Here is a 26,189-nt window from a genome sequence, read left to right on the forward strand (position 1 = left end):
TGAATGATGCTCAATGCTTCTTTTCTTTCATTACAGCCATGAGAGCATGTTCAGAGGTGAGAGAGACACACTTCAGTAAAATGCATCAATCTGTCCTGATTCAGATCAAACTGTGTTGAAGTGAATTTTCTGTAAGTGTGAATGTGTTTTTCAGTGAGGAATGAAACTGCAGGCAAGTTTCATCTGATAAACATGTGTCTAATTCACTAATAAAACACTGATTCAGACTCAATCCAGTTTGAATGTGAACAGGCTCTCAGGTCAAACATTAAAACATTTAATTCCAATATTGATTGATCATTGTTTAGATCGGATTGATAACTTGTAACTTAATATAGAGTTGTTTTTTTTTAATGATTGCAGTTGTTTATTCCAGTGGGTATAAAGTTCACATGCTTCTGCTTTAAGACTCATTTACACACTTAAAACAATTTTTTTGGACGATTTTACTGTTTCAATATCAGGAGTAAATCAGACGATCAGGTACAAGAACTACTACAGATGATTGAAGGAATGATGATGGGGAAATAGTGGGAGATTTATCATGGAACGAATGAAGAGGACCAACAGCGAGGTAATATTGTCAATTACAGGTTGTTATGTTGTAAATGACAATAATAGAAAGAAACATGGCAGTTTGTTCACTAAGTGTAAGTCACTAGTTTGTCACATTGATCTTAAGGGAAAAATCCATACAGTCTGTTTTAACAGTGATTTGATCATTCTGTTGTAGTTTCAGGAGAAAATTCAGATTTTTCCAAGCAGACACTAAGCAACCACCAAACTGTCCTGCCGCTTATTGTGGCTGTAAGGAAACTACTTTGTTTCTCAGCACATAAAGATGAACTACTTATTGTGGTTTCAGACTGTGGTGATGTGGTTTCTCCACTGCATGGATCTTCATGTGTATCTTCAGGTTACTTTTAATAGAGAAACTCTTTCCACACTGATCACACGTGTGTGCCACTTCTCTGTTGTGGATCCTCTCATGTCTTTTCAGAGATGATGACTGACTGAATCTCTTGTCACAGTGTGAACACTTGTAAGGTTTCTTTCCAGTGTGGATCCTCTCATGTCTTTTCAGATATGATGACAGACTGAAACTCTTTCCACACTGATCACACGTGTGCAGCTTCTCTCTGCTGTGAATTCTTTCATGTGTTTTCAGAGATGATGACTGATTGAATCTCTTGACACACTGTGAACACTTGAAAGGTTTTTCTCCAGTGTGAATTCTCTGGTGCTGTTTTAAACTGTTTGCTGTAGTAAAAGTCTTTTCACACTCAAAGCACATGTACTCTCTCACACCAGTGTGTGTTTTCTGATGTTCTTGTAAACTACACAGCTGTGAAAAACTCTTTCCACACACAGAACATGAATGTGGCTTCTCCTTTGTGTGAACTGTCAGGTGTCTCTTCAGGTTTGATGCCCAGAGAAATGTTTTGCCACATTCATTACATTTGAACTGCTTCTCTCTGGTATGAACTGTACTGTGAATCTCAAGACTTTGTTTTGTTGTAAAACTCTTCCCACATTGATCACATATGTGTGGTTTCTCTCCAGTGTGAACTTTCATGTGTTCCTTAAGATGTCCTTTTTGTGTGAAGCTCTTCCCACACTGATCACATGTGAACGGCTTCTCTCCTGTATGAACTCTCATGTGAAGCTCAAGATATTGTTTGGTTGAGAAACTCTTTCCACATTGAGTGCAGGTTGTAGATTTCTTGGCTCTTTTCTTTAAAAAAGTAGTTTTAGTCTTTGAGCGACTCAAAGGTTTTTCTCCAGGTTTGACATGATGTTCCTCCTCCACTTCACTCAGTTCTTCACTCTCCTCCTTCACTTCCATCAGCTCTGAAATTACAAAAATAGTTAATTTTCAGTATATTAAAGTAATTCAAAATGAGGATTATGAAGTGAAAGAACATAAAAGTGAACCTTCATGTACTGAAGTAGACAACTGCTATACAATATTCTGATCACTTCTAATGCCTTTTTATATATTTATTATATGTCCCTGAAACAATTATTATATTTAAAACATAATAGACAAATCAAAAGTTTCTGTTGTGAGAACTATTAAATATGCTGATGAAACACAATTATTGACATATTTTGACACCAACTTTTATTTATGAATAACTTCTACTTTTTATGAAAAGTACAACTTTATCAATAACAATAAATCAGATTTTCCTTAAGTCAAGCTTAAAACCCTGTCAGCCATTTTGGAAAGTGAATTTCCTTGATACAGTTTGGTGTTTACTGATATTACTACTTTATTTTGAAAAAAAAAAAAAAAAAAAAGTTTGGTTACATTGTTTCAAATTTTGAACCAGATATAAAATATTATGTATTTTGACCTGATGTTGACAATCAATATGAACATTTTTCAAATCTCACTTTACTCACCATTTGTTGAATATTAGATTAACTGCATATTTAAATGTGTAGCTGAATCTTTCTAACATGAATGTTGTTCAGCATCATGAATGACTGAAGAACAAAGAGGTTGGTGTTTATTCTTCATTCATTCATGATGCTGAACAACATTCATGTTAGAAAGATTCAAGCACTTCTGCATATTTAGAGAAACAATAAAACAATGATACATAATGTTCATTTTTAACATATGCTCAGTTTGAGAAACCTTTGAGAAACTATTTTACATTTGTTTCATATCTGGTTCACAATTTGCAGGAGTGTTACCAGAATTTCAATCCAGTTTTCAACAGTGTTATTGCTCAAGTTTTATTTTTAATGCAACTTGAGCAAAATCTCTTCTTACAATAACTTTGGTAACAGGGTTGATGAATGCAGTCATTCATTTGTGTAAAAACTGAGACAATGGATTGAGATTATTTGTCCTCCCATCATGCTGTAGAAAGAGCCTGTAACACAGTAAGTATGGGAAGGAGGAGGCGGGAACCGGCGAACATTAAACAAAACTTTAATTTCAAAATAAACAAAGAACAAAACGAAAGTAAAGCCGGCAGACCCTCGCGGACGTCTGCCGGTCACACAAACATAATAAAACATAAAATAAAGTCCAGGCCTGGTCCTCTCTCGTTCTTCACTGTCGTCGCTCCTCCTTTTATGCTCCCGGAGCTCCTCCGTGAGGGACTCAAGGCCGCTGCGCCTCACAGGTGAAGCTCATTATCACTCGCGCCACCGGCCTCGCGCAGTTCCCTCACGGCTCTCGCCCGCCCTGGTCGCCACAGAGCCCATATGATGTCATTTCCTGGGCGTTTTTGAAAGGAGGAAAATCATGTCAGAAGTAATATCTCCTTATAGTGGACTTCAGTGGACTCCAAACCGTTGAAGGTCAAAATTACAGTTTCAGTGCAGCTTCAAAGAGCTTTAAACGATACCAGACAAGGAATAAGGGTCTTATCTAGAGAAACCATCGGTCATTTTCTGAAAAAAAATTGTAAATTATATAAGTTTAACCAGAAATACTCATCTTGAACTAGCTCTCTTCTTCTTTATTTGAATTATAGCAGTGTAGACACTGCTAAGTGTATTACTGCCCTCACACAGGTCAAAGTTTGAACTAAATTGTCATATACTATTGAACTAGGATATTGCATATAAAAATTAGTTCAAACTGAGATTCAGTGAACTGCGAACAGGTGCGCGTGCCAGAAGGGAGCGCGAGTGCATGGAATATTAATGCGAAGGGCCTTGCATCACCAGTGCAGACCACCATCAGAAGCTGAAAGCACGCCTGGCCTTGACGATTTACCTGACTGAATTTGGTGAGTGATGGTTTCAATAATTTTAATATTTTCTGGTATATCTAAGTTAAGTTACTCAGGAGCTCTGTTGACATAGACTTAGCTAACGTTAGCTACAGCTTGATGAATTGAGTCATTGAACACAGCAGGAGAGAACGCAACGTTAGCCAGCTAGCTAAAGCTCCGGTGGAAAATTATTAGCTAACGCTACCGTTTTTGAGGAGGTAGATTTTGAGGTGAGGGGACTGACAAGGCAGAAGGTAAAGTGGTCCACCGTTCTATCAATAAGCAGACCTGCCAACCTGTACGCAATTTGAGTAGCGGATACGCATTTTGACTTCAAAGTACGCTGGTACGATTTGTCACTCTAAACTACGCAAAAACCTGGTGACGCCTCTGTGCACGCGCAGTCCTCAAATCAAGCAACAGCAAAAGAAGAAGAGTTCGACCAATCATAGCGCTAGGTTCTTTCCCCAAATATACTGTAAATGTTAGACCCAGTGACAGGCTGGCATGAAATGGCTTGCATAATACTTAGTAAGGAGGCCATAATAATTTTTGACTCATGGCTGAAGTTTCTCCAGATCTCCCCAGGTTGGCAAAAAAATGCAATTGATGAAGATTAATAATTAGATGTCCTTTCTTTCTGCAACGTGTATGAATGTTTGTGCGAGTTTGTGTTAGATTAGTTTGTATTAGAATAATCAGTCTCTTGTAGATTTTAAAAGAAAGTGTCTTGTATTTTGTGTTCAAATGTAATAATGTCTTAAACTGTCGATCCTGTTACTGAGCTATTAATTAGGGTTTTCACAATAGTTGGATATTTACATCCGTTACGAGAGCTTATTGCGGTCTGTGCAGATGAACGCTAGACGATTCAGTTGCTCGGTTGTAAACTAAATGACTCTTTATAATTCCCTATAAATTAATTATTTAATTTTAACTGATTTTGGTCCTACAGTATGCTCTTGGCCACCGTGCTGCAGCTCAGTTTCAGGGTCTTGGCAATCTTCTTATAGCCTACGCCATCTTTATGTAGAGCAACAATAATTTTTTTCTGATCCTCAGAGGGTTCTTTGCCATGAGGTTCCATGTTGAACTTCCAGTGATCAGTATGAGAGAGTGAGATTGATAACACCAAATTTAACACACCTGCTCCCCATTCACACCTGAGACCTTGTAACATTATTGAGTCACATGACACCAGGGAGACAAAATGGCTAATTGGGCCCAATTTGGACATTTTCACTTAGGGGTGTACTCACTTTTGTGGCCAGCAGTTCAGACATTAATGGCTGTGTTGAGTTATTTTGAGGGGACAGCAAATTTACACTTATTCAAGCTGTACACTCACTACAATACATTGTAGTGTAAGTTGTTTGTAACTATTTCTGAGTGCTTTTTGAAGTGTGTTTCAGGTCATTGTCCTGCTGGAATACCCATGACCTCTGGTGGAGACTTTTTTATGGTGTCAGCAGTGGGTAACAATCCTTTGTTGTAATTGTCCATTAATTTTGCTCTTCCGTCCGTGTCCAGGGAGGCCAGCTACAGTGCCATGGGCTGTAAACCTCTTGATGATATTGCGCAAAGTGGACACAGGAACATTAAAGTCCCCCTGTAGTAAATTATTTTTTTACCTTAAAACTCATCTTTGATCACTAAAATGACATTTAAAAAAAATTCAAGTGAAAAATTTTTTTCTTCATACCTTAAAATAGCTTGACTGTAACTCTATACCCTTGCCTCATTTAATATACACAGATCAATGAATATGCAAATTAGCCCCGACTCCACTCGCTCACGGCAGCTCGGTGAGTATAGACCTTATGTAGCCCCGCCCCTTTTTAGCACTGCGCTAGTTGTCTTTTGACTTCCGGTTTGTATTTCCACAGCAATCTTACGTATTTATGAATTAACTGCTCATTTTAAAATCTTCCTGGTCTACTGACATTTGTTAAGACATCTGCTTTAAACATAACAATGCTCATGATAACTTTCATTAACTCTACAACAGGTAAATCCACTTCACCAGCTAATTATTCTTTAACAGCGATGCCATAGAAATATATAGGGCTACCACAAAAACGGAAGTTGAAAGACAATTTTCTAAAGATGGTGGCGCACTTGTTTCTCTGGTAAATAAGGTCTATAGGCTACTGTTGCTGCAGTGACGATTTGCTGTTTGTGTTTTGTCCGTACATGAAATAAATGCACATCCTTGAATGAACGCGGATTTCCAGCGTATTTACTTGAACTCATCAAGTAGGCTAATATCTATGGTTTGATCCATTCCAGAGACGGCCAAAATCAGAATTTATAATGGACTGAATATCTCTCTCAAAACTTTGTGCGATTCCACACTAACTGACATTTGCACATGAATCACAGTCACATGCACACGCTCGGAGCAATATTGTTTTATCTTTGTTTTATAGTATTAAAGTATTTCGAAGGACAAAAACATTAACTTTATTGGCTTTACTTCAAGTCAGCTGTCACTTTACTTTGGCACTTGGCACAATGCTTGCGACAGTTCTGTCTTTAATTAATATGGATTAATATGATTAGCCTTTTGCTTGACTAGGTTATCAAACAGCTAATAATGTGTTGTTAATGTTACACAAACCATGTTCCTGTTCGAGAGTCAGGCAGCTGCCTTCTCACAATCAGTATCCTTACAAACGCTTTGAACAACTCAAAACATCAGAGGAGAAAGGCTTATAATTCATCATAACATCGTAATAGACTCAAATTTTCATATCAACAGAAAATTTACCAGGATAAGCTGGCTTCTCTCGAGACTTTCCTGCTTCAGAGCAGTCAGCGTTAATGATATGCTAAAGCCCACCGGCACGTTGTTCTGATTGGTTACAAGGTAGTCTGTGATGTCACAAACACCACCGATTTCAAACCGCAGGTTTTTGGTTTACTGCAGTTTTAAACATAAAATACTCAGCAATGGTGCTGACTTATGAATTTGCATATGGTTTGTCTTAAAGCATATTTAAAACACCACACAGACATATGAACAACATTAAAAACTTGATTTTCACCACATTGAGGTTTTAAGATCTCTGGAGATGGACTTGTAGCCTTGAGATTGTCCATGTTTTTCCACAATTTTTTCTTTACACTTCTTTCCTTTCTTCACTTCATCCTCAGTGAGAGACACAACACAAAGGTTTAGTCAACTTTTCTCCATTTTAACTGGCTGATTACTATATTGCCACAGGTGTCTAAATACCAAATACAGGAGCATCACATGCTTGAAAATTATTTCTTAAAATTGTCAAGGTGCCAATAATTTTTTCCAGTCCATTTTTGAGTTCTGTGAAATTGTCAAGTTTGAGAATTGGTGCTAGAACCACTGCCCCTCTGCCCTCATCTGCGGAGGTGTCCATGCCCCTCTCGACCCCCTCCTCTACCTTTGACAGGATTTCCATAAGTGTTCTGTTATCGCTCCGTTAAAGATCCACTAATTCTGTAAATCCGCTCCGTGTTTTCCTGCTCGCTGCCCAGCATCACTCACAGTCTGTCCATGCTCAGGCGAGTGTGTGGAGATGACAGTTCCAGAAGTTCAGGTAGATGCATTATAATCCACATACAGACAGTAGTTGGGCTGCGAAAGTAGTAATTTGGTGGTTTGTTTTTGTATTTCTGTCGGTAATGTTTTGCTCCTGTGCCTCTAATAGTGCTAACAACTTGTACAGAACATTCGCGTTCTTGGAAGAGAAGTAGAATCTGTTTCTAATCACATTATTTTATCCAAACTTATATAATATAAAGAACACCAAATTTGCTGTTGTTGGCACATTTGGTAGACAAAAAACAATGCTTTCACAAAAAAAGACCAAGGCATAGCGAAGGGAGGCTGCTAAAGGCCCTTCATCATTGCAAACATATTCAAAACTCCAGCACGCCAACGAAAATTAACAATGGATTTACTACGAATAAAATTTTTAAAAAAAAAGGTTACTGTAGTTATTCCATGGTAACCACGAATTAACTATAATTCTGCTACAAAAACAGTTTAACTATAGCATTTGTGTGGTTAAATAGAAATGGTAATCAATACACTAGAAACCATGGTTTTATTAAATGGTACAGTATTTATTGTATTCAGACAGGTTTGTTGAATAGTTTGCCAGGTCTTATATGGAAAATCAACTGCCAGCCTGTATAGAGAGGTTCTTGAGACTCAAACAGCTTTATTTGCTGCTCAACACTTTCGCTGCCCTCTTAAAGGATTAGTCCACTTTTAAATAAACTTTTCCTGATAATTTACTCACCCCCATGTCATCCAAGATGTCCATGTCTTTCTTTCTTTAGTCAAAAAGAAATAAAAGTTTTTGAAGAAAACATTCCAGGATTATTCTCCTTATAGTGGACTTCAATGGGCACCAAACAGTTGAAGGTCAAAATTAGTTTCACTGCAGCTTCAAATTGTTGAAGAGAAATAAGGGTCTTATCTAGTGAAACCATCGCTCATTTTCTGAAAAAAAATTGTTTTAGCCATAAATACTCATCTTGAACTAGCTCTCTTCTTCTCCTCTTTTAGAATTCTGGCAGTGTAGACACTGATAAGTGTATTACTGCCCTCCACAGGCCAAAGTTTTTATATGCAATATGCTAGTTCAATAGCATAACAATTAGTTCAAACTTTGGCCTGTGGAGGGCAGTAATTCTAATAGAGGAGAAGAATAAGAGAGCTAGTTCAAGATGAGCATTTAAGGTTAAAACTTATAGAATTTTAAATCTTTTCAGAAAATGAGCGATGGTTTCACTAGATAAGACCCTTATTTCTCATCTGGGATTGTGTAGAACAATTTGAAGCTGCAGTGAAACTAATTATGACCTTCAACTGTTTGGTGCCCATTGAAGTCCACTATAAGGAGAAAAATCCTGGAATGTTTTCATCAAAAACTTTAATTTCTTTTCGACTGAAGAAAGAAAGACATGGACATCTTGGATGACATGGGGGTGAGTAAATTATCAGGAAAAGTTTATTTAAAAGTGAACTAATCCTTTAATACAATTAATTTGACAAACTTTCCTTTAATAAGCCTTTATCTGACTGAGTTCTTCTGTGCTCTGAATCACTCACGAATCCTTTAACAATTCAATAATCTCTGTTCAGTTTTTGCACAATATTGTTTTCATGACTTCAGGGTATTGCATGATTTCATGATTTTCATCTTCAGAAAGATCTTTCTTCCTCTCCATACTGCACAAGAACTATGACATGCTTAATAATGCAGAACAACTTATTTAAGTAGGCTAGGTTTTCCATTTACCAAAGAAGACCTGGCAAACTATTGAACAAAGCTGTCTGAGACTGGAAATAATTTTATTTTACTGAAATCCAACTGATGTGTCATTTGGGTTATAATTTGGAACACATTGTATAGATTTATGCTTTATAATATGAAATTAAATGCATTATACTTCACTTCAAGATGAAACTGAGGCAGACTCAGAGAGTGAAGGAGATCCACTGAGCATCAGACTGAGTAAAAGGATATGCTAGAAATATGCTAAAGACAGACAATTAATTATGCAAATAGAAGAATAATTACAACAAATTAAATTCAATTAGACAAAAATGTAAATTGAATTAGCACTAATCTTAATTAAGGTTACAATATGTGATTGTAAATATTTTGTTATTCATTCTCTATTTTAAGATGATATTACCTATAGCCCGGGATACGCCGCACGATTTTTGGCTGTCCCAGACAAAAGATTGCCATCGTGAAACAATCATGGCGATTTCTGTGATCGTGGCTCTGAATCGGTGGTCTTATGTCGTATAGTGAGAGAGGTTAAAAGACGGCCGTTTTCCCGGTCTTGCGACAGATAGCCTTCGATCATTTTCTGACAGTGTCATAAATTCAGCATGATCATCTCACAGTGCGTTTGCTGCTACGACCTACGTCTACTGACCAGCCAATGAAAATGTGACATGAAATCAACGTGACATGATTTTCAAAATAAATTACAGAAGAGCAGTAATTTATCAATTTGCAGCAAGCATATTTTCATACTCATAAGGCATGTTCAGACCTTTATTTTGAAATGGCAATGAACATGAAAAATCATTAAAGATTGGTTGAGACATGTTTGTTTTCATGCCAGGAGTTCAAAAGATAACATCCATTCAATTTTTGGAGAAAAAAAGGTCTAAAAATATATATATATTTTTTAAATACATTTATGTATACATACAATACATACATTTATGATTGTGGCGGGGATCTATAACCCACATACATGTTTTTATGTTTATTAGAGGCTGAATTCATATCAAATTCTGCCAAACTTCCCATACTACTTCTATATAGAATGTCTACTTCATAAATTGTATGAAAATAATTGAAATATATGGTTCAGATCACTCAAACCATATATGGAAATGGAGGCGCCTTTATATGGTCAGTAATGGAGCTTGGTTGTCATCTAGTAAAAAAGTGTGGTACTGCGCCCAAACAAAATCGTACTGAAAGCTCATTTTTTGAGATATCAACCTGAAATTTGGAACACAACTTGTTCAGAATTTTGGCTTTGATTTCCTTGCAGTTTTAGAGTAAATCTTGTTTAAAATATATATTTAATATAAAATATTGTATTTTTACATTTTCATAAACTACTTTTATTCATAACTTCTATAACTTTTATTCTGTTTCACTTACATAAGTTATTTCACTTCTGCAATAAATCTGCCAGATTTCATTTGAATGCTCTCCACCTGAGCTAATTAGTTTAATTATCTGAACCTGTTCCTCTCGAACTTTGTTATAAAACATCATATATGGTAGTGGTTCTATTACTCATCTGAATCAGTACAAAACCTCTGAATCAAGATCAGACGAAGAAGCAGAAACAAACGATAAAAGCTTTGATCAAGTACATGCAACTAACGCAATCATCAAATATTAATCAACAATCTTTTATGAAGCTTTTTAACGTTACTGAATGAAATATTGAACCCATGAAGAGGTGTAAGATAATATATCAGGTATCAAAAGTATAACGTGAGATTTGGAGCGTGAGCTATGAATCCGATCCAGACATGGCCTTTAAAAAAAAAGCTCAATTTTCTCAGCTTATTGTTCAAAATGTTGCTATTTTTAAATGAAATTCAGCCACATTAAAGAGTTAATAAAAAGATCACATGAAGGTAGAATAAAATATTTGGGGTTTTTTTTTATTATTAAAAGCAGATGCTGTTTTTTTTTTTTTTTTTACATTTGACATGTTTTGACATACTGTAAGTTCAGCTATTCATACTGTAGGGAAATTTTACAGTTAAAGACCAGATATGTTAAATAAAGAGTCAGAGTTTAAAAAAATTAAATAAATTGAAGAAAATTTTACTGAAGAATAGTTTGCAGTTTCATCAGCAGAAGCCAGCTTTTTCCCCCAAAAATAAATAAAAAAATAAAACACATGAAATGTGATTTTTTACAAATCTGTTTTGAACTACATCCATATGTGGTTTGAAATCCTATTCAAAAATCTCATTACTGGTTAAATGGTTATTGATATAGGGATTATGTACAAAATATTTTAAATAGAACTTATTTATTGTTTGATTTAATGTTCAATTACAGCTATTTATGTTCAGGTATGTTAAAATGTTAGTACAGCACTTTTGAGCATGAACAGAAAATAATATTTTCCATTATTCTCTATTCAGAAGTAGATATTGGGTTTAATGTTGCAGAAAATAATTAGTTTATTTTGGCTACTTCTGTAATATTCTCTAAGATTATATTTCTGTATATTCTTTATTTCTGTAGAGCTGGACGTTTTAACAATGATCAAATGACAGTTCAGCTGTGAGAATAAAACCAACCTGTTTGTTCCTCAGTATCTTCATGTTTCACTCTGAATGTTTCTTCAATCCTTATGTCTTCAGTCTCATCTTTAATAAACTCAATCTTAATGTCTTCACTCTCATCTTTAATAAACTCAATCTTAATGTCTTCACTCTCATCTTTAATAAACTCAATCTTAATGTCTTCACTCTCATCTTTAATAAACGCCATCTTTAAGAAGAGAATCATTAACAGAGTTAACTGTTTCTATCGATTAAAACAGCTTAACTTCTTACTTTCTTCAGCAGAATCACAACAGATGCAGCAGCGCGGAGCATTCTTATGACGTCATGTCGTCACTTCAAAATAAAAGTCATGTTCACACGCAGCATTGGCTGTTTCATAAAAAAACGGTCTCGCCAGGCGACCTTTATTGTAATTTTTTTTATTGTATTTTGTTTTTTTTTATTGTATATTTTGTCAACATATCAACTTGGTTACCTATAATATGACATAATGCAAGTAAACAAAACATTTAATTTTTTTAGTAGGCTAAGAGTTTAATATTTTTATTGTAAATGTTACTCATTCAATTACTAAATTATGATCATAGAAAACAATTTATTAAAAGTGTAAAATGAAATTTCAACATAATAAAGTGTGGTCATATATTAAACATGATGATTGTATTTAGGCCTACAGTAAAAACACACATGCTTATGTACACTTATGCTGAACAGTCCAGTGCCAGTCTTACGAGTGTGTTTTTCTGAAGAAGATGCAGTGCCTTCACTGAGATTCAGACGAGGAGAAAGCATCACAGCTGGAGCCATGAGATTCGAGTCCTTCATGTGGGGCATCTTACCGGGTGACAGCAGACGCGTTTGCAATGCCAACATCTGTGCATCATGTCGACAGTCCTTTTTTATTACAGCTTATTAACAAGTTTCTCTCTCTTTCTTCCTCCTAGCAGCTGCCTGTCTCTCTCTTTCCTCATTTCTCTCTGCCTGCTCACGCTGAAGGTCAGTGAGCTCAGTAGAGCTTTGCCTCTTTCTGCATTGGATGGGGGCAGAGGAGGAAGCAGGCACTATTTAATCGGATTAATTGAATGCTGCCGCTGGAGCGCAGCATCCATTTCTGAATACCACTGTCAGGTGGCAGCTGTTACTCCTCCTGCCTCTACCCCTTTCCCTGTTGGTGGTGGGTCCCTCAGCTGCTAATAATAATAATAATAATAATAATAATTATTATTATTATTATTACAAGAAAAAAAAAAACATTTATATAATTATACTCGCACACAATTTATATAATTATACTCACATATTTGCTTGTTTAGCTGTAACTGGAACAGCCACATTCTTAACACAAACCCTGAACAGAGAAGACATTTAATCAGCAACAGGAAACTACAGTAACTAAAATAAATCACAGCAAGAAAAAAACCCACTAGAAATTTTACGTTCCCAGAACGTTCCCACTGATGTGTTAAGGATGTTGCCTAGTAACGTTCCCAGAACATTCTCAGAACGTCTCCACTGGTGTTAAGGATGTTGCCTAGAAACGTTCCCAGTACGTTCCGAGACGGTCACGATGTGGAGTTCTTTTAAGGTTTGGGGGACGTTATTTGGTGGACCTCCAGGGAACATTCAGGACGTTCTGGGAATGTTTAGGGGACTATTACTATAGGATGTTGTGTTAACTTCCATAAAATACCCAATGTGACCATAAAATAACCAAAATGGAATGATTCATATAAGGAAGCTTGAACTGCAGCGCTTTCATTACCAAAAGAGGACGTTTTAGGAGCGTCCCTAGTGTTCTGTAAAGGTTCGGAATATTCGTCACCTTTAGAGAACTTTTAGGGAACATTGCACAAGGTCATGAGAACTTCGCTTTCTACGTGGGAAAAAAAACCCATACAAAATAAAATGAGTGTTACTTACTCCCAGCCAGACTTGGATGAGTTTGTTTTTCCAGTGAGGAGGGCTTCATTCGCTCGTCTCTTCACTGCTCCCTAACGAATACAGATTTATAGTAAAATAGATTTTATTGTTAAATAACAGATTAACCAAAAGTTAGTTAAGCATGGTTTAAGGTAAGCTAATTGAATTAAAGTTAGTTAATTACAATGACCTCAGAATGAAAGCTAGCGTAGTTTAATTAAAACGCTTAACGTTATGTTCTGAGGAATACATAAACTTGTAACCTGACTTGTCAACAACCAAATTTCCTCATCTAAATTATATTTGTGTAACGGAGGCCAGCTAGTAGTTGCTGTGCGAGTAAACCTCACTCCTATGATCTCAAGAGATGCTCTAGCGACTGATGCTAGAGGTTGCAGCCTTTAGCCTCCTTGATAGAGCGTCCGACTACCATGCTGGAGACCAAGGTTTGAGCCTGCACAGAGCGGGGCGAGTAGGACCTGGGTGAGGGGTTACATATGTAAATGTATATTTGGGGTTTTGTTGTTAAGACAACGTTAAAAACGTAGTTATGTGTAGCGCTTTCTTCCTCCGCCATTGTTTTGCCGCAATGATTTCTGGGGCTTCAAGCGAATTCAGCGCGCAAGTCTGCACTCGACGCATCCTCGATATCAAGAACACATCCGGGTACTTTCATGTGTCCTCTGTTCTTGCGTTCGACGGTTGATGATGACGTAGAGCAAAAACACAAGGACGCATATTGAGAACAGCCATTGTCTATAATCACAGAATGCATAGAAATCTAACTATTTTTTACCAGATAATCTTTGTATTAGAATTAAGACAGTCACAACATGCAGACTCAATAAATACTAAATATACTAATAATTAACTAGACTAAATATAATAATAATTGCCACGCCTTCACTAAATGCATTTCAATCACTATCACGTATCCAATAAAATGTACACAACCCACAAACACATTTCCTTTCCTCAAATTAAAAGGTACAATATGTAATGATTGTTTGAATAGGCTTCTAGCAACCTCTAGCGGACAAATGAGTATCTGTTACATGTGCACTCTGTTTTGGACTCATTGTTGGACTTGTTGTTGTTCTATTTCCCGCCACCAGTTTGTCACCATAGCAACTGATCACCATTATCATCACACCCAGCTGTTTCTAATCACCCTCCTTGTTATCCCGTGTATTAGAGATGCGCGGTTGGCGGTTACAGCCGCGGACTCCGCGGATCGGGCGGATGACGTGACGAAAAATAATATTTTAATTAAATTCAGGCGGGTGGCGGGCGGTTGAACCAATCAAATTAAAAATATATGTATACATTTGTTAAATATTGTTATCTGACTATACCTACATCCATGGGCGAGGCTAGCCCCTTTTTAGGGGTGCTTCAGCACCCCTAAAAAGGAGCTCAGCACCCCTAAAATATAAAATACCAAAAATATAAATCTTTTTTTAAAACATCGCCAAGTAAAATGCTGTGTTTATATAGAACTGTCTCTTTACGACACAACAAACGGGACACTTTTCATTCTGACTTCACCTCAGCGCCAGGCGCAAGTCAAACGAGCACGGAAAAGATAGGCTACAGGTGACGAGGAGCTTCAGTTGAACAACAGTGAACTAAGGTCAGATGAGATGCTGTCAGGCTATGTCGGTAAAACTCAGAAAAATTAACATGACTGTCCAATCAGCCGTTATTCTGTGCTCGTGGCGTGCACTCAAGAATTGCATGCGCAAATGCACCGGCGCGCTGCATAATTACTTTATTATAGCTTAAATAAAGCGCAAAAGAAACTACGAGCAATGACCGTCGTTGTTCTGTTGTAAGTTAAGTCATGAAATTACCAACATGCGATTAAAGCTGCCTCAAAACTGTGCAATGCATGTATTTGTTGACATGGTTTTAAAGCTATTGTTATCCAATTTGTTGGCCTTAAAACGTCTTAAAATGCACATATGTACACCAGGGAAATCTAAATTTTCTCGGGGGACCATGCCCCCGCACCCCCCTAGCAAACAACATTTTCTGACCTCGGTAATTAAAACCCGGCGTGCGGCCCGGCTAATATTATATCTAATGAAATCTGAGGTAAACGTGTATTTCTCCAAATGTGCGCACTTTTGGACTTAAAGTTTGTATGTGTATGCACTGTGATCGAAAATAAATGGGACCAAATGCGATTGAATGTAAATTTGTGTCTCGTTATTCAATTAATAACTACCGATTGATTTCGCAATTCTATCAGAAATGAAGAATTATTAGTGTCATTGTAGTGTTGCAAATATCTAAGCTATCTAATACTTCAAATCTCAAGGTTAAATCAGATTTTTTGTAAAAATGTTTATGTAACAGCTGCCAAAAATAGTATATAGCTCCACTGTGGTTTTTAACAAATTTTCAAAAAAAAAACCTTTTCAAAACATCCCCCACTCTGTTTTTTTTTTCACAAATCGCACCCTGCCTATAATAAGTGTTTATTATCAGACTATTTTAGTCCAGCGGGTCGCCGCCGCTATGGAGTAGCACAGGATCTGGGTGACTCGTCCATAGTCATAAACGGAGAGAAGTAGCGCCGGTTACAATGTTCTTCCGCAAGACGCATGCAGTACTTTGTTCAATGACAATAAAGTTGAATCTAATCTAACCAATCTGATGACTGTTGATACAAAAGGAGGCACATGGAGTTAACGGTCAGGAAAACCAGCTGAGTGAAGAAGGTTTTGTGTTTGTTACAGGGGGCTGTCTGTGTGAACTCTCACATTAAACTGTGCCCATTAATTAGATGTACAAGGCAATGGTAAGTGTTTGGGGTTGTTATGGATAACTACAAATGTGAAAATTATAAATTGTAATTGTAAATGGCCCCGTTATTTTATTCGAGCTTTCTATCTATTTGCTAAAAAATAAAGTGAAATAGGCATTTAGTAGTAGGCTAAATAGCAGCATGTTGAAATGATGTGCCAAAATGCGTTTTCTATTAGGCTACAATTAAAATATTGTACAGTACAGTGCGTTTAATTTAGGCTATTTATTTATTTTGTCCCTGTGCGCCAATCGGAGACGGAGTTCACTGCTGATATTCTGAGAGCTTTCTAGTCTCGCGGCTGTCATCAGCAGCGCCTTGCATCGCCCAATCAGCAGATGGCGGGCGGGTGAGGTTTTGAAAATTGGTCAAAAACGTTGGTGCGGATGGATGACGGACGGATGATGAGTTTTGTGATGCGGTTGCGGATGAAATAATAGCCCATCCGCGCATCTCTACTGTGTATATAAGCCCTGTGTTCCCAGTCTTGTGTTGTCTGGTATTGTTCATGTCATGTTGGTATATGTTCCTGTGGATTCCAGTTTATCTCCTAGTAAAGTCTTATTATAACTCTATCTCCTTGTCGTGCACTTGATGTACCAGCTACCGTAACAGTATCTTCATGACGCCAAGTTTTAGTTTGTGCAAAAGAATAGGGATAGGACTCGGGAAGAAATCATGTTCATGGATGCGATTTATTAAAATTACTGTAGTATGAAGAAGAGCAGTGCCGAGTGTTGTGGGAGCTGAACGAGGCCGCTGGAGCGATTGACCAACACACGAGCAGCGGAGCTTTTATTATGACACAGTCGCCGGGGCTGCTTCCGCTTTTCCGGTCATGAGCATGAGGTGACGCAGCTCTGTTTATCATATTAGATACATGTGAGTGTGTTGAAAATGATGTTATAACGTTACTCTGTGTGTTCACTCGGCGGCTGCTGTGAGACACTGTTACACACAGATAGATCGATTTTACAATATCATATTAAATGCTGGATGGCTTGTGTTGATAGATGACATGCAATTCATTTTAACATACTATGATGGAGAAAATTCTATATTACTGTTAGTAAAAATAAAGCTGCATCTGATTATGCTACGTTATCTATTATGGTGCGTTCACACCAGATGCGAATGAACAGAGTAGACGCTGATAGAGGTGTGACGTAAGCGGGAAAGCAAGACCTCGCGCTCACAGGACAGTGCTGGTGACATTTGAAAAGTTACTGAGGTTTGTCCAAAAAGTCACTAGATTTGTCGCTAGGCGCTTTTTTGAAAAATAGTTGCTAAAGGGGTCTGAAAAGTCGCTAAATCTGGCGACAAAGTCGCTAAGTTGGCAACACCGGAATTGCCTTCTCCGGCAGCTCCTTAAAGCAAAATGGCAGCCTCTCAACTACCGACACCTGAGTCTCTTTGCCACAATACACTTCAAAACCTTCACCTTGTGCACCTACAAACAAATGCTTTAATTACTGTACTGAAACATTCCTAATATTTCCAAAAAGTTCAATATTAGTAGAACTAACCTTAAGTTGTCCTAAAAACAATTTTAATGAAAGCTTTTTATCTTTACTTCCACCACACATTCACTACTGTTTATTTAAATATAAACACACTAAAAACATCATAATGTAAACTCTACTTACCAATCCGTTTAGTGAAGTTCTTGACTTTGATGGGGCTTTGATTCTTCTCAGCCTGCATGAATGCTGTATGCATATATTTTCGCCATATTTTTGAAACCGTCCCGATTGGTCTGTAGCACTGCGTTAAAAAGTCTTTTCACCAAAGACACCTTGCACTCACTGACATGGTGAATGCATCCAAAAATTGTATCATCATCCTTGATTTCTAATTTCGCTTGCTTTACAGGCGACGCCATTCTCCTTATCTCCTTATCTCCTTCACCTTCTCTTCTAATGGTTAATTGAATCCTACTGCTGATAGGTTGTTTGCAAACACGTGAGTCTGATAACGCGCGGAACACACATGGAAAAAAACACCCTCCACGTGAATTGAGAAAAATTCCAAATTATTTTTTAACTATTTCTGGCTTGTGTTTTGAATATATGTTCCCCTGCACTTCAGGCATTTTGCAGTTTGACTTGATCATATTTCATTTTTTAATTAGGCTATTTTCATTTATTAGAACGGTATATTCTGTTCTAATTCAATTCTGTAAATTAATGTTTGATAAAAAAAATTGTAATTTTTAATTAAATTTTTTTGTTTTTTGGTGCATCAATGTTGCACAGATTAGTTAAAGCTCGCACAGACAATTTAGCCGATGTAATTTGATTTGCTGATATATGAAATGTACATCTATCTGCAGTGTGGCCTTTCTGCAGTTATTAATATATATATATATCTTTGAGAGTGTTCTGTATATCGTGGCTGTGAATGTTCATCCACATTGCCTTTCATTTGTTTAAAAAAGATACCGTTCGGTCGGTTTATTAAAAAAATATTTTTCTGTGCTGTGTGTGAAAGAAAATAAAAGTTGTCTTAAGCCGCAGGTAGACTATAGCCAGGCCTTACTTCATTTTCCGTGTCCCACTCCATCTCGTGTACAGTCCTGCATGCGAACCTTTCAAAGTCCGTGCGCACTTTCTAGTGGACTGCTGTTTTCCAAGACTACTGTTTTTCATGTCAAACTGTACCCTGACATGGGACCATCTGCCCTATATTTAAGGCCAAAGGTACAAATTTGCTTGAGAAATGGCCAGTTTGTTTTATAGTATTGACTTTTATACTGTGCTTACATGAAATCAGTGTTGATGTTGTTTGTAAGGTGGATCTTGAGGATAGTGAATCTGAGTTCAGTGTTGTCATGGACAGGTGTGTTGTGTCTTCCATCTTCTTGACATTTTTCAGTTGATAATAACAGAATGTCCAGTTTTAGTTTTTCCCTCATGTAGTCAATCATTTTATCCCTCCAAGCTGTTATTTGATCATCATCATGACATATTTAAACTTTTTCCTGCTTTTAAATAGCTTGAATTGCTTTTAGTATATACACAGTGTCACGGTTGCTGATCCGCTCTCTCACCCTGTGGTCTTGTGTACGTGTGTTTTGTCACGTAATCAGTTGTGTGGGCGTCGCCGCTGATTGTCATGATCAGCGGCAGCTGTTTGTCATCATCATCAGCCTATTTAATGCCCTGTCTTTCGTCTCACATTTGTCAGATAGTTGTTTGGAGTGTCTCGTGTGTTTTCCCCGTGTTCCTCGTGAGTCTTACCTGTGATTGGAGGTCTTCGTGTCTACATGTTCCTCTCTCTTGTTTCCTCGTTGGATTTGATTCATCACAGACTTCACAAGACTCTCACTCACCACAGAACACCACAGATCTTCACCCACCACGGACCAGATTCCACGATCTCCACTCACCTGTTCCACGGCCCATTGAAGTCCCTGCGATCACCACTCTCCTGCTGTCTGCCCAGTACTACTTGTGTTTTCCCTGGTGTGAAGCTCAATAAATGAGATATTAACTTGCACTTGCATCTGCCTTATTATTCCGTGACACACAGATGTATGAATATGCAAATGTGTCCCCGCCCACATTCATTCACAGCAGCTTGGAGTCCACAAGGTTTACTATAGTAAATGCCACACAATGGCAAGTGGAACTATTGGGTTAATATGTTTGAACCTGAAAGTGATTCAGAAGAAGATCAAGAGTGAATTATTCAGGCTTTTCTACTAGTCCTTGTGTCAGAATGATTATGTGTTTTCTGCATTGCTCTCAACAGTGTCAGACACATTGTAGTATGTCATGATTACACACATAATGATGGATAATAAAGTTTTACTGTGATTTAAGGTTGACCTAAAGGACAATGATTCAGAACCAGAGAGCAATGTTACACAGGTTTGTTTTTTAACAATGGCCCTCATTTGGCATTGAACTTTGGTATATCACAGCTGTATATATCTGGCTTGTTGTACTTCTTTCTGTCATTGTTATTAGATGACATTAGTCGAGCTCATATCAGCTGACCCTCATGTAGGAGGATGATTCCTGTCACATTTGAACATGAAAACATGCGATTCACCATGAAACAATGAGTTTTACTTTACTGTTGGTGAACAGAATGGTTATGGACGGCACTGATCTACTCTCACTTCTTACTGTGTTATTCCTAGAGTCAAGGCAGTGACTTTAAAAGGTTCAATATTGTAAAAGATTCAGGCGATCATGTGACTTTCTCTTGAGCCATGTAGAGTCTGAGGACAGTGACGTCTCACAGGTTGTTGTCACGCACCGTACACTGTTAAAAAACATGAAGTTCTTCTGATATCACTTTGAATGTTTCAGGAATGGAGGGTGTGGCGAGGGGGGCGTGGTTCAGCGAAGTCTGCGGCGGGAGAGAGCATTGGGAGATCTTTGGTGAGTGAGCGAGTTAAATGTAAATCACGAACACTTGTTTCTAATTTCGGTAATTGGCGCAGAGACAGGTTAAAACGCCGCGAGAAGCAGGAGTCTGAGAGAGAGAGGGGAACTGCTGACTGAGCCGCTGGTGCACGACAACGTTTCCGCTCCCTGGACCTGGGCGAGTCCGGCCGGCCCTTCGTGTTGGCCCAACAGCTCCGGGACTCGTGCCGCAAATGGCTACTGGCTGAGGGAAGCGACGTGGACCTGGTTATCGATCGCGTGGTACTGGAGCAGTTTATCACTCGGCTCCCCAAGAAAACCGCCGAGTGGGTCCAGTGCCACCGCCCCACGTCGCTGGACTCAGCCATCCAACTGGCGGAGGACCACATGGTGGCGTGCCAAAGGGTCGGCGAACCCTTACCATCTGCCTCTCTCTCTCCTTCTTTTAATTCCCCCTCTCTCTCTAAACCTGTCCCTCTACCCAGGTCTCGTCCGCCCGGTCCGCCACGTGTTCCGCCCCGGGGGCGGGGTGGAACTGAACAGGGCTCGTATTATGGACCAAGAGCCCGCCCAGGGGGGCGGGACTCCCTGCTGCCGGGCTGGACTCCGCTCCTGCTTCTTCCCTCTCTCCGCGTCAACCATTTAACCCGCTCCCTGCCACAAGAGCGGCGGGCAGGTCTGGGCCGGCCTGTTGGCGTTGCGGGGACCCAGAGCACTTTGTGGACAGGTGTCCAGTGATGGAGGTTGGGACGTTGATCCGGGTCCCGGACGACCCGCAGGCTGCCCCCGGTCAAGCTGGCGAGTACCAAATACCTGTGAGTATCAAGGGGGGTACCTATCAGGCTTTGGTGGACTCAGGATGTAACCAAACCTCGGTGCATCAAAGCCTGATTTCGTCCGGGGCATTGGATGCAGGCCGCTTGGTTAAGGTGACGTGTGTGCACGGGGATGTGGTGAGATATCCGTTAGTGCCCGTCATTATTCAATTTAGGGGTCAAAAGCATAGTGTGGAGGTGGCAGTTAACCCGCAACCCGCAGTTAACCGTGGCAGTGCACCTCCGGCATCCGATAATTTTGGGTACGAATTGGCCTGCATTTAATAAATTATTGGGGTGCTTATGCTCGAATGACTCTTGGGGGGAAAAATCACGGGATAAGGAGGTGCGAGTGCAGGTGGGAGAGACTGATCAGGGACCAGTGAGTTCAGCTTCAGGGGAACAGAGCTAAATTGGAAGACTTATTCTTTTGGATCGCGATGACTTTCCCCTGGAGCAGTTTCATGATGAGACGCTAAAAAACGCGTTTGAAAAGGTCAGTACCATCGATGGTCAGCCTCTCCAGCCTGGACGTCCACTTTCTTATCCGTATTTTGCGATCATAAAAGATAGGTTGTATCGAGTGACCCAAGACACAAGAACAAAAGAAGATACGACCCAGTTATTAGTTCCAAAGAGCCGCAGGGAAATGCTTTTCCTCGCGGCTCATTCTAATCCGATGGCTGGGCATCTAGGACAACCGGCAACACTAAATCGTCTCATGACCCGATTCTTTTGGCCGGGCATTCACGAGAATGTGCGCAGGTGGTGCGCGTCTTGTCGGGAATGTCAGTTGGTTAACCCACCGGCCACCTCAAAAGCATCGTTGCGCCCCCTCCCATTAATGCAGGTCCCCTTCGAGAGAATTGGTATGGACCTCATCGGGCCATTAGAGTGATCAGCAAGAGGGCATCGCTTTGCATTAGTCATCGTGGATTATTCAACGCGATATCCGGAAGCAGTGCCGCTCCGCAACATTTCCGCTAAGAGTGTGGCAGATGCACTGTTTAGTTTAATCTCCCGAGTGGGGATTCCGAAAGAAATCCTCACTGATCAAGGCACGGCATTTATGTCACGCACGTTACGCGAACTTTACGAATTGTTGGGCATTAAATCCGTTCGTACCAGCGTCTTTCACCCACAAACGGACGGGCTGGTCGAACGGTTTAATCCATGATTCGTAAATTCGTTCAAGAGGATGCCAAAAATTGGGATAAGTGGTTGGAACCTCTGTTATTTGCAGTGCGAGAGGTCCCGCAAGCTTCCACGGGGTTTTCCCCCTTCGAGCTTCTCTTTGGACGCCACCCCCGTGGGGTATTAGACGTCCTAAGAGAGACTTGGGAGGACGGACCATCTCAGGCCAAAAATGAAATTCAGTATGTGCTGGACTTGAGAACAAAACTCCACACGTTGGGGCGGCTGTCTATGGAGAATTTGTTACAAGCCCAGCACAGACAGAGCCAGCTGTATGACAGGGGAACTAACTTATGCAAATTTTCACCGGGAGATAAAGTACTTGTATTGCTTCCCACTTCAAGCTCGAAATTACTTGCAAAGTGGCAAGGATCATTTGTGGTTACACGGCAAGTCGGCGAGCTCGATTATGAGGTTGTGCGTTCCGATAGGAGGGGAGCACGTCAGATTTACCACCTCAATCTCCTTAAAAAATGGAATGAGGCGGAATCAGTGATGCTGGCGACGGTGATTAGCGGAGAGGATGATCTCGGGCCAGAGGCGAATATCAAAAAACAGTCCCTCGCTCTGGCCTCTGGGGGAGATCACCTCTCGCCCTCACAGCTCACTGATTTATCCAAGTTGCAAGCAGAGTCGAAATTCGACGCGTATCCAATGCCTCGGGTGGACGAGTTGCTTGACCGGCTAGGTACGGCTCGATTTTATTCGACACTGGACTTAACGAAAGGGTATTGGCAGATCACCTTGTCGCCATTATCCAAAGAAAAGACAGCTTTCACGACGCCGTTTGGATTGCACCAATTCGTTACCCTTCCGTTCGGGCTGTTCGGGGCACCGGCTACCTTTCAAAGGCTCATGGATAAAATTTTGCGGCCCCATGGTGCATATGCTGCTGCCTATCTGGATGATATTATTATCTTCAGTAATGACTGGCAGCGGCATATGCAGCATTTGAGGGCCGTCCTGAGATCGCTGAGAGGGGCCGGGCTCACGGCCAACCCGAAGAAGTGTGCGATTGGGCACGTGGAAGTAAGGTATCTGGGCTTCCACTTGGGGCATGGACAGGTGCGTCCCCAAATTGATAAGATGGCAGTGATTGCGACCTGTCCGCACCCCAAGACCAAAAAGGAGGTTAGACAGTTCCTCGGGCTGGCGGGATATTATAGGAGATTTGTTCCTAATTATTCGGCCCTCACCAGCTCGTTGACTGATCTAACTAAAAAGGATGCGCCAGATACGGTCCAGTGGACGGAGCTGTGCCAGCAGGCCTTTACCCAGGTGAAGGCTGCTCTATGTGGCGGGCCATTGCTTCACTCTCCTGATTTTTCTCTCCCTTTTCTGTTGCAGACTGACGCGTCGGACAGAGGGCTGGGTGCTGTCCTGTCCCAGGAGATAGAGGGGGAGGAACGGCCGGTGCTGTACATTAGCCGTAAGCTCTCAAAGAGGGAAGCTAAGTACAGCACCGTTGAGAAAGAGTGTTTGGCGATTAGGTGGGCCGTCCTCACCCTCCGCTATTATCTCCTGGGACGGGAATTCACTCTCTGTTCGGACCACGCTCCCCTGCATTGGCTCCACCGCATGAAGGATACCAATGCGCGGATCACTCGTTGGTATCTGGCATTACAGCCTTTTAAGTTCAAGGTGGCCCAGAGGCCGGGTGTTCAGATGGCTGTGGCCGATTTTCTCTTCAGAAATGGGGGGGCGGGGGTGGGGGGGGCTGCAGGCCGGACGGCTCCCCGGCCTGAGTCGGGCGGTGGAGGTATGTGGCGAGGGGGGCGTGGTTCAGCGAAGTCTGCGGTGGGAGAGAGCATCGGGAGATCTTTGGTGAGTGAGCGAGTTAAATGTAAATCACGAACACCTGTTTCTCATTTCAGTAATTGGCGCGGAGACAGGTTAAAACGCCGCGAGAAGCAGGAGTCGGAGAGAGAGAGGGGAACTGCTGACTGAGCCGCTGGTGCACGACAACGTTACTGGAGTGAAGCCCTTTGTGGATTGTATATGCCGTGACCAGGAGTGAAGCCCATTGTGGATTGTATATGCCGTGACCAGGAGTGAAGCCCATTGTGGATTGTATATGCCGTGACTGGAGTGAAGCCCTTTGTGGATTATTTTGTTTTGCTGTTGTGCCTTGCACAGTTTTTGTTGGACGTTTGTGACTCTTGAAATAAAGCTCAGTCAGCAGTTGAACGCCGCCCCTGTCCCCTTCCTTCCTACACTTAGGAACATTATCTGTACTACAGAGGGCTTTACGGCAACAGCAGATGCAGAATTGCTCTGTCCCTCAGAACTGATCGAGAAAAGATAGGATTATTTTGGGGCGTTAGTTTTAATAACAAGAACTCGATCATTATTGATTCATTTCAAGTGTTTATGACATGATGACATTTTTTCCTTGAACTCGGTAATGTTAGTAAAAATAATTGCATCTAAAGTGTATCACTTATTTATACATGTATTATTATAATCTCCATAATTTCTCCTAAGAGATGTCCTGTCAAGCAACACTCTTTTGAAACAGTCTCTAAACATCCATTAGACATTTTAAATCCAGTGTCAAGTCAAGTCACCTTAATTTATATAGCGCTTTTTACAATGCAAATTGTATCAAAGCAGCTTTACATTGATAACTGGTACATAATTGTGTAATAGTGTCATGTTTCCTATAACATCAGGATCAGAAGCAGGAGAACATGAACAGAAACGGTTTGTATTATCTTACCATTATGTTGTATTTTTCAGAGTCCAGTTTAAGGAGCAAATATCAATGGTGTTGATGTTGAATTTGCACATGGTTTGTCTGAAAACACCACATAGATGTACAAACAACATAAAAACTAGATTTTCACTTCAGGGGCTCTTTAACTTTAGCAGATAATTGATGAAAGAAAAGACAGAGTCCGTGAGGAATCTGCCGATGGCATGCCATTAAAGTTTCCTTCCCAGATGATCCTATAAAAACTAGCAGGTTTTGACCATCTGATGTTATGCAGGTAGGAACGGTTCAGTACGTGAGGGATAATCCACGGCTAGCTGTGCTTTAAACAGTTTTACTGCATGACATGGAGGCAAAGAAGCGCTTGTTCCGTGGTCAACTTTAATTTTCTACTGAACAAAGCTCATAAATGAACAGCAGGAGACGAGTATGTTCTGCCCTTCACTGATTCAGTAATAACCTCAGTTCATTCTCATAAAGTCCAGGTGTGTCGATCACCGAGATCTCTTGAGCGTTCCTCGCTGGACTTTCTGATTGACACTGTTTGGTTTCAGAGTTTGAGCTGATGGAGGATTCAAACACACTTTCACCAATGATGGTGTTTCCTGCTGCACTTTTCCCAGCAGAACCAGATCCTAATCTGATCTTGACAGAATAAAAGCATGTTTGACAACAAGAAATGCTTTATTCAATACGATCTTAACCAGAAAAAGGCAGTACATTTTGTGATTGTCATTTTCATTCATAGAAATGAGTACATTTATTTGTGAGACAACATAAGT

The 26,189-nt window shown here is 40.0% G+C and overlaps 1 protein-coding gene across 1 annotated transcript in view; it reads right to left on the bottom strand.

The window, feature by feature from the left end:
- Positions 1-26,189, bottom strand: part of LOC137005697 (gastrula zinc finger protein XlCGF57.1-like) — a 661,382-nt gene that overhangs the window by 35,775 nt on the left and 599,418 nt on the right. Inside the window, exon 13 of the mRNA XM_067366463.1 lies at positions 968-1,666. Within this exon, the coding sequence (XP_067222564.1) occupies positions 968-1,666 (699 nt within the window). The remainder of the gene's footprint in view (positions 1-967; positions 1,667-26,189) is intronic.

Source organism: Chanodichthys erythropterus, chromosome 3, assembly GCF_024489055.1.
Source record: "Chanodichthys erythropterus isolate Z2021 chromosome 3, ASM2448905v1, whole genome shotgun sequence".
Classification (NCBI taxonomy): domain Eukaryota; kingdom Metazoa; phylum Chordata; class Actinopteri; order Cypriniformes; family Xenocyprididae; genus Chanodichthys; species Chanodichthys erythropterus.